The 16,682-nt window shown below is 40.9% G+C and overlaps 1 protein-coding gene across 2 annotated transcripts in view; it reads left to right on the top strand.

Annotated features, from left to right (window-relative positions):
- piwil1 (piwi-like RNA-mediated gene silencing 1) overlaps positions 1-16,682 on the top strand; it is a 68,168-nt gene that overhangs the window by 42,767 nt on the left and 8,719 nt on the right. For both annotated transcript variants that reach the window (XM_018090379.2, XM_002940181.4), the window contains exons 15-18: positions 5,124-5,324; positions 6,563-6,666; positions 7,551-7,621; positions 14,725-14,878. In XM_018090379.2, the coding sequence (XP_017945868.1) occupies positions 5,124-5,324; positions 6,563-6,666; positions 7,551-7,621; positions 14,725-14,878 (530 nt within the window). The remainder of the gene's footprint in view (positions 1-5,123; positions 5,325-6,562; positions 6,667-7,550; positions 7,622-14,724; positions 14,879-16,682) is intronic.

Below are 16,682 nucleotides of genomic sequence, written 5' to 3'. Positions count from 1 at the left end.
ATTCATACAGCAACAAGAGGTCCTCTACACTTGACCATTATCAGTATTTATAGGACATTAAGACATTCTGTGCATTAGGCTACCAAGAAATGCCCTTCCTTTAACCCTTTTACTGCCAGCTGTTTTGGTCAAAGCGGAACTTGTATTGCCAGACAGATTTTGAACATTTTGCACTGTTTCACTTTAGGGGCTTTTCCTCGGGGGGACTTTTAGTTTACCCAGGAAAACAATGTATCGTTTTTTTCAGAACAACCTAAGCTTTCAAAATATGGTAGAATTTTTGTGTAATTCCAATTCTGTAATAAGATAAAGGCTTCTAAATGTCTAAAAATGCAAAAAAAAATCTAATTTTCCATAATATAAACACACATACTAGAAACAAAAATTATTTTATGCACGAATATACAACTGATTTGGAAAGTCCCATGTCTCCTGAACGTGCCAATACCAAATATATATAGTTTTATGGAGATTTGTCACTTGTATAGGTCAAAAACTCCCAGCAGTACACTACCAAATTTCCAAAGCACTGCTCCAGAAAGCTGCATACTTTAGATTTCAAGGGCAAAATTTCCACTAACAGAAGGTTTATCCCAGAAAATTGTACATTTTTGGAAAGAACAGATTCTAGGGAATACAGAATAGGCACAACTGTCTGTCTACTCCAAACTATCAAGTCGCAATGCTTTCCTAAAGTTATTGGTTTTTATCAAAATGTGTGATTTTTTTTTAAAAATTGCTTCAAAGTTTCCAGTCTATAGTATCTTATCTCCTACAGGTCATAAAGTAACCAAATAAAACACCCTAAATATTAACGCCAGGGGTCCATCACAGTTTGATGCCCAATATGTATAGGTTTAGCTAAGTATGTCGCATGTAGGGGCCCCAATGTGAACATACCCCCATATGATCAATCATTTCTGTTATTTCAGCTCCTGCAAAATCAACACATTTACATCATTATATGTGGGATAAAACTAGTAAAAAGTACGCTCACCCCAGAAAGTCATATATTTTTGGAAAGTACACATTCCCCCGAATCTAAAATGGGTACCCATGTCTTTCTACTCCAAAGTACCAAGCCGCACAGCTTTTCTAAAGTTAGTAATTTTGATGACATTTCCAAAAATCCCCTCAAAGCTTCCAGTTTGCAGCATCTTATCTCCCACATAGCATTAGGTACCAAGATAAAACACCCCGAATTTGAACGCCAGGGGTCCACTGAACAGTTTGATGCCCAATATGTATAGGTTTACCTAAGTATGTGGCATGTAGAGGCCCCAATGTGAACATACCCCCATATGATCAATCATTTCTGTTATTTCAGCTCCAGCAAAATCAACACATTTACATCATTTATGTGGGATAAAACTAGTAAAAAGTATGCTCACCCTAGAAAGTCATATATTTTTGGAAAGTACACATTCCCCCGAATCTAAAATGGGTACCCATGTCTTTCTACTCCAAAGTACCAAGCCACACAGCTTTTCTAAAGTTAGCAATTTTGATGACATTTCCAAAAATCCCCTCAAAGCTTCCACTTCGCAGCATCTTATCTCCCACATAGTGTTAGGTACCAAGATAAAACACCCTAAATTTGAACGCCAGGGGTCCACTGAACAGTTTGATGCCCAATATGTATGGGTTTACCTAAGTATGTGGCATGTAGGGGCCCCAATGTTAACATACCCCCATATGATCAATCATTTCTGTTATTTCAGCTCCAGCAAAATCAATACATTTACATAATTTATGTGGGATAAAACTAGTAAAAAGTATGCTCACCCCAGAAAGTCATATATTTTTGGAAAGTACACATTCCCCCGAATATAAAATGGGTACCCATGTCTTTCTACTCCAAAGTACTAAGCCACACAGCTTTTCTAAAGTTAGCAATTTTGATGACATTTCCAAAAATCCCCTCAAAGCTTCCACTTCGCAGCATCTTATCTCCTACATAGTGTTAGGTACCAAGATAAAAACACCCTAAATTTGAACGCCAGGGGTCCACTGAACAGTTTGATGCCCAATATGTATAGGTTTACCTAAGTATGTGGCATGTAGGGGCCCCAATGGGAATATACCCACATATGATGTATCATTTCAGCTCCTGCAAAATCAACACATTTACATCCTTTATGTGGGATAATGCTACAAAAAAAGTACCCCACCCCAGAAAGCCATATATTTTTGGAAAGTACACATCCCCCCGAATCTATAATGGGTAAACATTTCTTTTTGCTCCAAAGTACCAAGCTGTAAAACTTTCCTAAGTTTGCAGATTTATATGACATTTAGAAAATCGCATAAAAATGTTGCAATTTACCGCATTTATCTCTCACAATTTCTTGCTAAAGATCAGATAAAGGCACCCCAAATAGGAACACCTATGGTCTACTGAACAGTTTGATGCCCAAAATGCATAGATATACCAAAGTCTGCGGTATGTACTGACCCCAAAATGAAAATAGCGCATAAGGATTTCTCGCCTGCCAGCTCAGCTTTTGCACACAGAGCCCCCTGTCAGTGTATTATGTGCCGAAACTTCCCCTAACTATACAGAGACCCCCACAAAACCATATATTTTTGGAAAGTACACATTCTGACAAATCCAACAAGGGTAAAGAGTCCTTTCTACACCAAAGTACCAATCTGCAAAGCTTTCCTAAAGTTATTGGTTTTTATGACATTTCAGAAAATCGCCTAAAAATGTTGCAATTTGCCACATTTATCTCACACAATTTCTTGCTTACAAAGGCAAGTCACCCCAAATAGGAACACCAGAGGCCTACTGAACAGTTTGATGCCCAATATGCATAGATATACCAAAGTCTGCGGTATGTACTGACCCCAAATTGAAAATAGCGCATAAGGATTTCTCGCCTGCCAGCTCAGCTTTTGCACACAGAGCCCCCTGTCAGTGTATTATGTGCCGAAACTTCCCCTAACTATACAGAGACCCCCACAAAACCCATATATTTTTGGAAAGTACACATTCTGACAAATCCAACAAGGGTAAAGAGTCCTTTCTACACCAAAGTACCAATCTGCAAAGCTTTCCTAAAGTTATTGGTTTTTATGACATTTCAGAAAATCGCCTAAAAATGTTGCAATTTGCCACATTTATCTCACACAATTTCTTGCATACAAAGGCAAGTCACCCCAAATAGGAACACCAGAGGCCTACTGAACAGTTTGATGCCCAATATGCATAGATATACCAAAGTCTGCGGTATGTACTGACCCCAAATTGAAAATAGCGCATAAGGATTTCTCACCTGCCAGCTCAGCTTTTGCACACAGAGCCCCCTGTCAGTGTATTATGTGCCGAAACTTCCCCTAACTATACAGAGACCCCCACAAAACCACATATCTTTGGAAAGTACACATTCTGACAAATCCAACAAGGGTGAAAATGTTGCAATTTGCCACATTTATCTCACACAATTTCTTGCATACAAAGGCAAGTCACCCCAAATAGGAACACCAGAGGCCTACTGAACAGTTTGATGCCCAATATGCATAGATATACGAAAGTCTGCGGTATGTACTGACCCCAAAATTAAAATAACGCATAAGGATTTCTTGCCTGCCAGCTCAGCTTTTGCACACAGAGCCCCCTGACAGCGTATTATGTGCAGTAACCCCCCCCTAACTATACAGAGACCCCCAGGAAACCATATATATTTGGAAAGTACACATTCTGAGGAATTCAAAATAGGCAAAGTTATTTTTGTACACCAAAGTTACACCTGGCAAAGCTACGCTAAAAACAGATTAGGAACACTTATACAGGGATAAAATGCGATAAAACCACAAAAATTGTGCAAATCAGTGAAACAATAAAATAAGTCACATGACAGTGTAATTAGTGGTCAGAGTATCATAATTAACACCAAAATGGACTTGGCACAAATCTGATTAGACTACACATTCTGGTAAACTTGTGTTGGAACCTGCATACTGTACACAGATTTACTATCTATGCCAGTGCTGTCCAACTTCTACGGTGCCAAGGGCCGGAATTTCTCTAGCATACATGGTGGAGGGCCACTAATGGAAGCCAGTTTTGACCACTCCCCTTTTTGAAACCACACCCACTTCAAACCACACCTATTTTATCACAATGGTGGTAGCACAGCAAATGCTTGGTCGTTACTATGGGGATATCAACCATCATTCATATGTGAAAGAATTATGTCATATTAAGATATACCCTTAAATTCCATATGCCTCCTCCTCCCCTGTGGATAGCAGAGCAACCCCCTGTACATAATTACACACCTTTGGGACCATTCAATGGCTATTTCCAACTGCTAACAAACTCCCACAACAAACCCCTGCCAGGTTCACCTCCCACAAGCAGCATAGGGCAAGCAGAGTATGGCACACACAGGCAGCACTCTGCCTGTCCTATGCTGTATGTGTGTGCCATACTCTGCCTGTCCTACCCTGCCTGTGTGTGCCATACTCTGCCTTCCCTATGCTGCCTCTGTGTGCCATACTCTGCCTGCCCTACCCTGCCTGTGTGTGCCATACTCTGCCTGCCCTACCCTTCCTGTGTGTGCCATACCCTCCCTGACCTATGCTGCCTGTGTGTGCCATACTCTACCTGCCCTATGCTGGCTGTATGTGCCATACTCTACCTGCCCTATGCTGGCTGTATGTGCCATACTCTGCCTACAGTACAAATGTCTGAGGTGTGAAGAAGTGAACAATGTGGGTGATTACAGGCTGAGCCTGAGGTGTGAACACTGCAGGGGGGGAACAATGCAGGTATTAAAAGGTGTGAAAAACACAGGGGATTACATTTTTAAACAATACAGAGGGATTACAGCCTGAATCTGAGGTGAGAACCATGCAGGGGGGGCAGTTAATCTCAGTACTGATACCATTTAATGCTTACTCAAAATGCTTACATCAAAGCAGCCAGACAGGTGGGGGGCCACAGAGAGGGGGGTCGCGGGCCGCCAGTTGGACAGCACTGATCTATGCCATTTCTATGCAAATTAGCTGACTGGCAGCTGGTAGCGAATATTTTAACTGTTTGCTGCTTTCTACAGTGTTTTTTAAATATATGTTTTTATAATGATAATCTATGTTCCCATTTTTTTTCTACACAGGTAGTTTGTCTTCTCTCTAGTAATCGGAAGGATAAATATGATGCTATAAAAAAATACCTGTGCATTGACTGCCCAGTTCCAAGTCAATGCGTGTTAGCAAAGACTTTAAATAAACCACAGACCGTTGTTTCAGTTGCAACAAAAATTGCATTACAGATGAACTGCAAGATGGGGGGAGAGTTATGGACTGTTGAAATACCTGTAAGTTTCTATGCATATTTTCTGACCATATCTAATTTTCATTATGGTTTTTTTTTTAATTTATCAGTGCCTGATTTTATTACTTTGCTTTGTATTGTGGTTTTCAGCGATGCACCCCTTAATGTGTGTTCTCATGTTTAACCTATTTTGAAATATTAAAGGAAGAGTAACACCAAAAAATGAAAGTGTATAAAAGTAATTATATAATGTATTGTTGCACTGGTGTGTTTGCCTATGAACCCCTACAATAGTTTATAAAAGCAAAGCTGATGTGTAGCCATGGGGGCAGCCATTCAAAAGAAAAAAGGCACAGGCGCATAGCAGATAACAGATAAAACACTGTTATATTCAACAGAGCTTATCTGCTAAGTAACCTGTGACTTTTTCCAGATTGAATGGCTGCACAGCAGCTTTGTTTATATAAACTATAGTTGGGTTTCTGTAGCAAACACACAACTTTTACCAGTGCAGGGGAACAGTTCATGATATTTTAATTATTTTAGGGCTCTGGCACACGGGGGAGATTAGTCGCCCGCGATAAAACTCCCTGTTCGCGGGCGACTAATCTCCCCGAGTTGCCTACCCCTGCCATCCCACCGGCGAACATGTAAGTCACCGACGGGATGGCAGACGCGGCGGGGCGATTTCCGGAAATCGCCGAAAAAGACTCGCAAGTCTTTTTCGGCGATTTGCACGAAATCGCGCCGCCGCGTCTGCCATCCCGCCGGCGACTTACATGTTCGCCGGTGGGATGGCAGGGGTAGGCAACTCGGGGAGATTAGTCGCCCGCGAACAGGGAGTTAATCGCGGGCGACTAATCTCCCCCGTGTGCCAGAGCCCTTAAAGGTCTTTCAATTTTGGTGTTACTGTTCCTTTAAAACATCTCTATTTATAAATCTATACATCTAATCTTAGCAGCACAGGAGACAGAAGGGCTCTATCACTAAGTTTTTTGTGCAATACTTTGCCTCCCTGCTTGTAGCAGCTAATTAACTAAATTTACCATAAGTACATGGTCATGTAAATAAGGCACAGGCCAGATGTATGTTTAAGGATGTACCTGAAATAAACCAGAAGTACAACCCCCTAGTATTACCCAGCAGGGCCTGTGTACAGTAAATTTGGTATATATAGTTAAGTTAAGTCCACTTATTTGCATAATATCACACACTGTTTCATTGTCAAAAATAGTTATTAACACAGCTACAAAAATAATTGAACATACTTTTATATTTCAGCTGAAGGAATTGATGATTGTTGGCATTGATTGTTATCACGACACATTATCAGGAAAAAGATCTATTGGGGCATTTGTTGCCAGTTTAAACCCAAGCATGACACGGTAATATATTTATTTTTGTACTTTTATTTTTACACTTATCTATGCCTATTCTGCTTTTACCTGATTCTTAGTAGCACATAGCTCTTGATTCTGATCATTAGCTAAATAGTCCTTGATGCCTAGTCACTGGTTCCTATGTCTTATTGTTTTTTACAAATGGTATATATAGTATATATATAGTAATTTGTTTAAAGGGCATCTGTCAGAGTAAAATTGTTTTCGTAAAGCCTGCACTGTAAATGGGGGGGGGGGGGGAATGGCTATTTTGTACAAAAAATAATTTTTTTGAAAAAAATAGTTCCACGCATCATTTTATTTATTTATTTATTTTATTTTTTTTGCCATATGCGGCAAATTTTTTTTTCCCGCACATCATTTTTTTTCTGCTATCGTTGGAGACTAACTGCTCCGAAATGCCTTTCCACTGGCAACAATAGGAGATGGTGGTGGAAAGGCCTACACATCACTTCAGCTGTCCAAAGTTGCTGCAGTAAGAAAGTTTGCACGACTTCGGATAGCTGAAGCGATACGTAGGCCTTGATGGCTGGTAGAAAGGCATTTCAGAGCAGTTAGGGACATCAGCCTAAAGAACTTACTCAAATTTTCTTAAAATGAGTCACCTGAACTACAATTGTAAATATACCAACCCCTCAGTTTAAACATGATCAGACAGTTATTTTAAGCATGGTGTCATAAGAGTTTATGTTGAGGTAGAATCAAATCACAGACATTCCTTTGAAGCACATCTATGAGGAGTTTTGATAAGTGTAAATCATTAAGTAAAAGTGGGATAAGATAGAAAACGATTACTTTTATCAATATAGTAATTTATCTGGTCTTTAAATATAACCTCTTTTTTATTGCCTTTTTATTCATTCGTATAGGTGGTTTTCTCGTTGTGTTCTCCAGGCACAGAAACAAGAGATTGTTGATGGTCTCAAAGTCTGCATGCATGGTAAAACACACTAAATAATGTTGACAAGAATATTTACATGTTTTAATTTGGTTTGTAGAAAACCACATGTTGATTAAAATCGGAAAATCAGTGTACCACCTTGTATAATGGTCCTTAGAAGGTAAAAGATGCTTCCTGAATTCTTGCCAAGTGTGCCTCTACAAAAGCAAAATACAATTTAGTCTTTTATTTCCTTGACCAAGAAGTAGCAAAGTATGTGTAATGGCTTATATTTACATTTAACCAATTCCCAGATCTGAACTGCAACTTAAGATATGTTATGTTCCCTGCTCTGAATTTGTGATTAATCATAATTTCTCTATCAACTAAGATATAACACTAAAGAAAATGTTGGTTCTTAATAAATACTTGTTAATAATAGTAATAAAATTAATCACCACATGCAGTGATTAACCAGATGCAAGTGCAAAGTGTTAAACTGGATGCCAAATTATTTGTTTTGATGCTGTTCACCAATGTTACGTTCACACATGCTCCTTTTGAATCTGTGTAGCGTGCAAATGCTTACTTCAGTATTCTCTTGATAAATTACATGTAGTGCTCCTTTCTACTGGAGAAAACACAGCATCAGTTAGAAGGTGCAATACAAACACCTATATAGAATTTAAAAAGTACAATGTGTTGAGGCAATAAAAATGTTTTTAAAAAATTAAGTGTATGCATGTGTAATTTTGTTTGTGTGTGCAAAAGGTCCCTCTAAACAGGTGTGTGTAGAAGTAAGTTTGTGTGTCACACTTACCTAAGGACAGGCATGAGTTAGAGTGCTGATGTGGTGCATGATAGGGGTGGTGGGCAATGTTGGGGGTGGTGGATGTAAAGACAACAGCAAGTGCTTGGGGGACACAGGGACAACTGGGTTAAGCTACTCCCACCAGGAGGCAGGACACTGACAATACTAAAAACTCCTCCTCTCCTTCCATATATACTCAGTCCTTAAAGCGATTCTGTCGTGATTTTTATGGTGTACTTTTTATTTCTAAATTACATTGTTTACATAGCAAATAATTAAATTACCATTTTATTATTGAACCAAAAAAAAAAAAATTTACACATTAGAACTGCTTCCAGATAGCCTTTATTGTTTCTCCTACTCCCATGTCACTGAAAGAATCCCAAGCCAGACTTGGATTTTTATCTATTAAGTGCTATTCCCATATCTACCACTTTTAGCAATACAGGTATCAGGTAGCTGCTATCTTGCTACCTTTCCCTTGTTCAGCTGATCTGCTGCTGGGGCGAAAGGGTGATGTGACTCCAACTTGCAGAGCAGCAGTAAAGTGTGACTGAAGTTCTCAGATGACAAGTCATCTGTGGCATCCTGGGAAATGAAGATCATGGCTAGCTCCATATGAAATTTCAAAATAAAATATTAAAAAATTTGTTTGGTTTTTGTAAAAAAGGATTTCAATGCACGATTCTGCTGGAAAAGCTCTATTAACTGATGTGCTTTGAAAAGAAACATGTTTTCCCATGACAGTATTCCTTTAACTTCTCCAAATAATTTTTTTTTAGCACAGACACCAGGGGTAAGATGTGAGCCAGGGCCAGACCTGGACTATAGGAGCCAGACCCCATCGCAGGATATCTCAGCAGGGTGTCTGCAGTCTTCAGCTCTAACTTGTTTTTCCCCCTTCCTGGGGGGCTGGCTGGGCAGAGAGGCTTGAAGGCGATCACCCCTCCTTGTGGGCTGTGCCTTCCTAAAACAGGCAAGCAATGACGAAGGAAAAGAACAGGATGGTGATTCACAGGCACGCACGCACCCTGCCCTCCACTCCTCCCAGTACTTTACCAAGAGCCCTCCGTGTCAAAAATGAGAGAAGGGAAGAAGACCGCTGCAGGTGCCTCCAATAACTAGATATAGCATCCAAACTTCCGGTATTTTGCAAAACTTCCATCTGACGTGTATCCAGAAGAGTGTCAGTGCATCTTCTCTTGGGCCTTCCTCTTTTTTTGGCCGCACCAGAGAGCTGTACGTCAAGCAGACCCAGGAGCTACTGGCGCAGAATATTACTCCTGTTATCAGCTTAACCATACCGAGGGAGGTACAGGTATTGGCAGCAGAACTTCTTCTCCCGTAACACAGAGCGGTGTATCGGAGTCCATTTGCGCAGCCTGCACAGTGGTTGGGGAGCATTCATTACAGGCCACAGCTAGAACTGCAGCATTAGCCATGGCAGTCCGTCGGACTCTTAACTGGAGGGCAGATCTTAGTTCCAAAAAAAATGGTCTACTTCCCTGGAGTTCAAAGCCAAGCGTTTGTACAGAGAGGAGCTTGAGATGATTATCTTAAGCAAGAGTACTCTCCTTCCCCAATCTGGATTTCAGTCCTTCAAGGGATCCCTAGCCTCGTCAACCAACCGATCCAAGGGTAAGTTCCAACAGCAAAACAAACAGGCATGGCAGCCCCACAAGGACAACTCCAATTCAGCCGTGGACACATTTCCTGCCGGGGCCCCCAGGCCCTAATCGGGTGGTAGGGTGACGACTCAAGAAGGTATGGACAATGTGTGAGTCTGCAAGGTGATCAGAGATGGCTACAAACTGGAATTCCAGTCCTATCCCCTAAGACATTTCTTTCCAGAGTTCTGGCTGGAACCCAAAGAATAAGGCCTTTTTGGGACAGTACAGAGTCTGTTTTAGGCAGCCTGTACTGGACTTGAAGAAGCTAAACAAGTTAGTTATCACAGGTTTTACATGGAATCTACATGTTCTGTCATTCGGTCCATGGGAAAGGGAGAATTTCTAGAGTCTAAACATCAAGTATGTTAATCTACATGTGCCAATTTGGCCAGGTCAGCACAAGTACCTACAACTTGTCTTTCATAAACACTATTATCAGTTTGTCGCCTTTCCATTCTGGCTCATTACCAAGATAATGGCTTAAATGATAGCGACCCTGCGGCTCAGGGGTATACTGATTGCTCTCCCATAATGTTCCCATAAACATTCTAGAGCTTTGAGCGATTTATCTGGCACTACTTCAGTGGCAAGACCTGTTGGAGCAAAGGTGCATAAAGGTGCAGTTGGACAACGTGACCACTGTGGTCTACCTGAACCATCGGGGGCATTTGGAGTGTAGCTGGAATGGGCCATTGTCAACAAACAGGAAAGCCAATTACTTAAGTCAACACCATTTAGATCCCGGAGAGTGGGAACTACTCTCGGAGGTATTTGGGTTGTTGGTTCAATGGTGGGGTCAGCCAGAAATCGATCTATCGATCACACCACAATGCGAAGGCTTTCCGGTTTCTCTCCAGATAAAAGGATCCAAAACTCCCATACTCACGTTGTCAAGACTTCTCAAGAGGTTTTGCCAGGAGAGGTCTTAATGGTCAGAGCCCCTTTTTGGCTGAGAAGACCTTGGTTTGCAGAACTCTTTGCTCTAGCAATGAGATATGAGGACTTCATGGCCGTCGTTTTATGCATGCAGAAATCTAGCTTCTTCCTTTGCGATGCCTCTCTGGATATCCTCAAGATAGTAGCACGAAGTCCCTCACTTCACTACCATTTAAAGGCTCGCACTCACGACTGTTTTGTGAGGAGCAGGAGAAAATCGTTTCACGGGCTATGTGAGGAAAGAGCACCCTGTTACCTCAATCAAAATCTAGAGGAAATTCTTCCACTGGAAGGAAGCCCTAATTTTTTCTGAGGCCAGGGGTTTCACAGTTCCAAGGCATCTTCCCCATCTAGACAGGTTTTCTCTAGGGGACTGTATTCCTCCAAGGGCAAGTCCACCTGGCAGTTCAGAAAGACTGACTAAAAACAATAAGCAATCGTTGGCATGACTGTCCGGGGTCTCCTCCTCCTTCCGGTAGGTGGAAAATTGGAACACTGTGGCAACGTGGGTAAAACTCTTAAACGACACATGGGTGATCAACACCATCACAGCTGGGTACTGCCTTGAATCTTCCCCCACCAAGATTCTTTGTGTCCAGTGCCCAAAAGTTCCTTGGAAGAGGATCACCTTTCTTTCCATTGGAGACGATTTGGTTCAGTCAGAAGTTATAATTCCGGTAACGCAGTCTCAATAGGGCACAGGTTTCTATTCAAACCTATTTGTGGTACCTAAGAAGAATCCATTGATTCGATTTTGCATGACAGTATTAGGAATGAAGGTGTCATCTACAGAAGCAGTTCATTTTACGCAGTTTCATTTCAGGCTTCTACAGAGCACTGAGGGTATCTGGTCAGGGACAGAGGCAAAGCTTCCAATAAACATCCTGGAAATCAGGGCAGTACTCAAGTCACTGAATAATTGGGAAAATCAGTTGACAGGGATCAATATTCGAATTTAATCAGACAATGTCACAGCAGTGGCGTATTTCAGTTGGCAAGAGGGGACCAGAAGGTTGGCAGCTTCAACAAGTGAACAAGATTTTTAGTTGGGCAGAAGCACGAGTGTCTCAAATCTTGGTGGTACACATACAGGGGCTCACAAACTGGGAGGCGGATTATTTAAGCCGCCACCAGCTGGATCCGACAGTGGGAACTGAACACAAAGGTCTTCAACCCCATAATTGCCTGGTGGGGCCAGCCGGACCTGGATCTCATAGCGTTGCATCACAATCGGAAGACAAACAGATTCATCTCAAGGTCAAGAGATCCACTAGTGTCAGCAGTAGATGCCGACAGCAAAATGGGTGCAAACGTTTCTTTAGTTCTCCAATTCCTTTCAGGTTGGATTGAGCAGTCTGAGAGCACTTAATGATCAGTTTTAGTCTCTCTCTCAGTACTCATCCAGTCTAGACTGGCATTGCAGGAAAATGTGTGAATTTTTCTACAAGGAGAAGCTTGTGTGGTACCTCAGTTTCCGTCTCTCAGTACTCATCCAGTCTAGACTGGCATTGCAGGAAGATGTGTGAATTTTACTACAAGGAGAAGCTCGTGTGGTACCTCAGTTTCCATCTCTCTCTCAGTACTCATCAAGTCTAGACTGGCATTGCAGGAAGATGTGTGAATTTACTACAAGGAGAAGCTTGTGTGGTACCTCCACTGAGGTTGCCGGTACCCCCTGGGACCTCGGTGCAGTTCTCACCGCACTGCTCAATTCACGATGTAGTGGCTTACCTGGAAGGTGATCTTTCTAGTGGCTATATTATCAAATCGTAGGGTCTCCGAACTCAGGGCCCTGTCCTGTAAATCTCCTTTTCTGATATTTCATAAGAAGAAGGCGGTTTTAAGGACAGTTCCATTCTTTCTCCCTAAAGTGGTGTTTCCTTTTCACCTAAATAAGGAGATTGTTATTCCTTCATATTGCAGGTCTCCAAAGAATGTTAAGTAATAAAAGCTTCACAATCTGGACATTGTGTGCCCTGCGCACGGATGTGGATCGTACAGCTTCATTTCGTAAGTCAGATTCAAATTCTTTCTGTTAGGGGACAGCTCTCTCCTTCTAAGCCAGTTTATGTTGGTTATTTGTTTTACAAGTTCGTATAGTTTGCTCGGTTCTTTGAAACAACTGAAGTGCCTGGTGGTGAAGGGGGTTTATATAGGGGGAAGGATGTTCTTTTACAAGTGTCCTGCTCCCTGATGGGTGGGGATTTAACCCCATGGTTCCTGTGTCCCCCATAGGATGAGAGAGAAAAGGATTTAACGGTAAGTGAATAAATCCCTTTATATGGTTTAAGTTATGCTCTTTACTGTGTTGTTCTTTTTTCGGTTCTTATTCAAAACTAAGTTACAGGGGTTAAGCACTGAGTATATATGTAAGAGTTTTTAGTGTTGTTAGTGTCTTGCCTTCTGGGGGGAGGAGCTTAACTCAGTGGTTCCTGTGTCTTCCAAAGGACTAGAGAAATTAAAGAGATTTAACGGTAAGTAATTAAAAAAATTTCCTTTTACACGTGTCTGCTGTTATGTGGGGCAATCATGCCTCAAGGGCTACTCATTCTTTACCTTGCTTCTTGCCTTGAAGCATGGAAATAATGTAGGTGCAATGGGGCAGCTTCTCAGAACCAAGATTGGGACATTTAGAGCCCCGTATATATGTATCTGTGGAAGTTAATCTGTTGAAGAGGTTATTTAAAAGTTACGGTTTTTATTGTGATTTTTTTTTTATGTTGTTTTGGAAAATCAGACTGGAATTTTGATAAAATGGTTTTCTCATTTTATTCTTTTACAAAGCAGTAGTGGTGCCATTCTTTATAGGTGAGATTCCTTCTTATTTTTATAAGCAGAGTATTTTGACAATGCAGGTCTGACATCCTGTTTTAAACTCATTGTTAAAATCACTTCAGGACTTTGAGACATTAAAGGACATTTGTCACTGTGAAACTGTTTCCCCCAACAGAGGTGCGGGCTAATAAAGCCCGCACTCCAATTGGGGGAAACAATCGTCTTTTTGGTTTTCGACGGTTTTTATTAAAGCGCTAGGCTGCCTGCACTGTGAGGGAGCTCCCGCTGTGGGTAGTCATGTTGGGACATGCGTATAATGAGTGAGGCGCATCCACCTCACCTACGAGCAGGCGGGGAGACTCGCTCATTATGCTCATGTGCTCTCTACAACATTGCCGCCTGCACTAAGAGCTTCCTCCCAGTGTGGGTGATCTAGCGCTGGTGGGGGTTATTTTTGTTTTTAAAAAAAAAAATTGTTTCCCCCCAACTGAACGGTGGGTTCTATTAGCCCACACCTCTGCTGGTGGAAACAGATTCCCAGTGACGTGCCCTTTAGGGTGCAGTATAAAGTGAGAATACAAAACTAGAAAGAATATGCTGCACACACAGGTCTTAGATGCAAAAAAAAAAAAAAAAGATAATTTATTTGGATCAAGGACTGACGTTTCGGCCGCACAAGCAGCCTTTCTCAAAGATAGATAAAAAAAAGTTTATTTTTAAATATTTGAGGTGTTGCTTATGTGCAGTAACCAGGTATTTAGTTAATGTCAACAACCATTACCTGACAGAACATTATTATATTATTAATCTTAAAGGTAGGCACACATCTTCGCATTAATTTAAAATGTTCCACTTTTTGTCAAAAAATAAATTGATTTTCTAGACTGAAGGAAGTAAAAGAAATCTACCCATTTTTTGTGTTACACCTTATGTATATTTATATGTTGCTACTAACCTAATACTTCTTATAGCTGCCCTAAAAGCCTGGTTTAATTGCAACAAAAGTCTGCCTTCCCGTATAATAATCTACCGAGATGGAGTAGGAGATGGTCAGTTGAAAACAATGGTCGAATACGAAATACCACAGCTCCAGGATTGTATAAGGTCTGCTGAAAAAGATTACAGGTTTGAATCTTTGCATTTTATATATTTTGAATTATGTATAAAATATATTTTAGCCTCTTAATTCTTAAGCTACTATTGACTGTTTGATGTTCTTCATGTACAGAATGTGCTACGTGGAATGCTTGGGACCTGGGGGGTCTTCCAGATATGGGGTGCTTCCATAATTTTGAGTACTGTACCTTAAGTCGATTAAAGGAGAAGGAAAGGCAAAGTCACTTGGGGGTGCCAAAATGTTAGGCACCCCCAAGTGACTTAAATCGCTTACCTTCTACCCTGGGCTGGTGCCCCTGTTAGGAGAGAACAGCACCAGCCTGGGGTACCTGCAGCGCTTCCTCCTTCCGTCTTCTGTCACGCGCGCATGCGCAGTAGAGTGAATAGTGGAACTTTAACAGAGAAGCTGGCTTTTCACTCTACTGCACATGCGCCTGTCCCAAGTCCTTCCAAAAGCGAAGGAGGAAGAGCTGTGCTACAGGTACCCCGGGCTGGTGCTGTTTTCTACTAACAGGGGCACCAGCCCGGGGTACAAGGTAGTAAGAGATTTAAGTCACTTGGGGGTGCCTAACATTTTGGCACCCCCAGGTGACTTAGCCTTTCCTTGTCCTTTAAAAGAACATTTATTCAGTGATTTAGTAACAGATGAGTTAGATATTTTTTTCTCGATTTAAGTTTTTTTGTGCTTAAAAAACTCAAATTCAAGCTATGGTTTGAAAGCTTGAATGTCTGGTAAATAATAAGTGCAAAAATCTCAAACTCTAATGTAAAAATTCACCATTTAAAAGCTTGTGAGTTTCTATAGAAGTCAATGGGAGTTGTCATAGGTCTCAAACTCGACTTTTTTGAGCTTGTAAACTCAGAAAATGTGATATTAATGTTTTTTTATTGAAACTGGTTTTCAGTAAGGTAAAATTGTAACACCTGACATAAAAAAAATCATGTCAGGTGTGTTCTCTGTGGCTTACTCACTGAAGGGTACCTAACATATTGATACCCTGAAGTGAATTTTGGTTTTGTTGTCTATTAACATACTTACTTGAGGTGTCAGGGTCAATTGAAAATAACAATGTAGTCCAAACTTTTGGCGGTAATCATTACATATTTGAAAATTAATTGTTCAGGTTATAATGGACCAGATTCATTTACATTTGAGATGCAATTCAACTCTGAAGAACTTATCTCACTGTTTATCATTATCAACTCTGTCTATGGGAAATAACAGGAATTGAATTAGAACAGTTTTTTCTCCTCAAATTGATAAATCATGAGATAACTTTGTTGATAACTAGTTGCTTTTTTATTACAGTAGGGAATCCCTCCTCTGTAATGAGGGTGATATACTAAAGGAATACTGTCATGTTTTTTTTTTCAAAACGCATCAGTTAATAGAGCTTCTCCAGCTGAATCTGATTTTTTATATTTAATTTTGAAATTTCACATGGGGCTAGCCATATACTTCATTTCCCAGGGTGCCTTAGCCATGTGAACTGTGCTCTGAAAACCTTAGTCACATTTGACTGGTGCAAGTTGGAGTGATTTAACCCCCACTCCTTTTCCCCCCCAGCAGCCGATCAGCGGAAAGATAGCAGGTCCCAGTAAATTTCAGGGTAGCACTCAATAGTAAGAAATCTAAGTACGGCTTTGGACCCCTCCAGTTACATGGAGTAGGAGAAACAATAGTTTATATCAAAGCAGGTCTAATGTGTAGAGCTGGCTCCTTATGAAAGCTAAGAATGAGGCACAATGCACTGACATGACTGCCTACACACCTATATTTCAACTAAAAAAAAACATTTGTTGGTTCAAGAAT

Source organism: Xenopus tropicalis, chromosome 1 (genome assembly GCF_000004195.4).
Source record: "Xenopus tropicalis strain Nigerian chromosome 1, UCB_Xtro_10.0, whole genome shotgun sequence".
Lineage (NCBI taxonomy): Eukaryota > Metazoa > Chordata > Amphibia > Anura > Pipidae > Xenopus > Xenopus tropicalis.
Note: the sequence above shows the minus strand (reverse complement) of the source record. Positions and strands in the feature narration are given on the sequence as shown.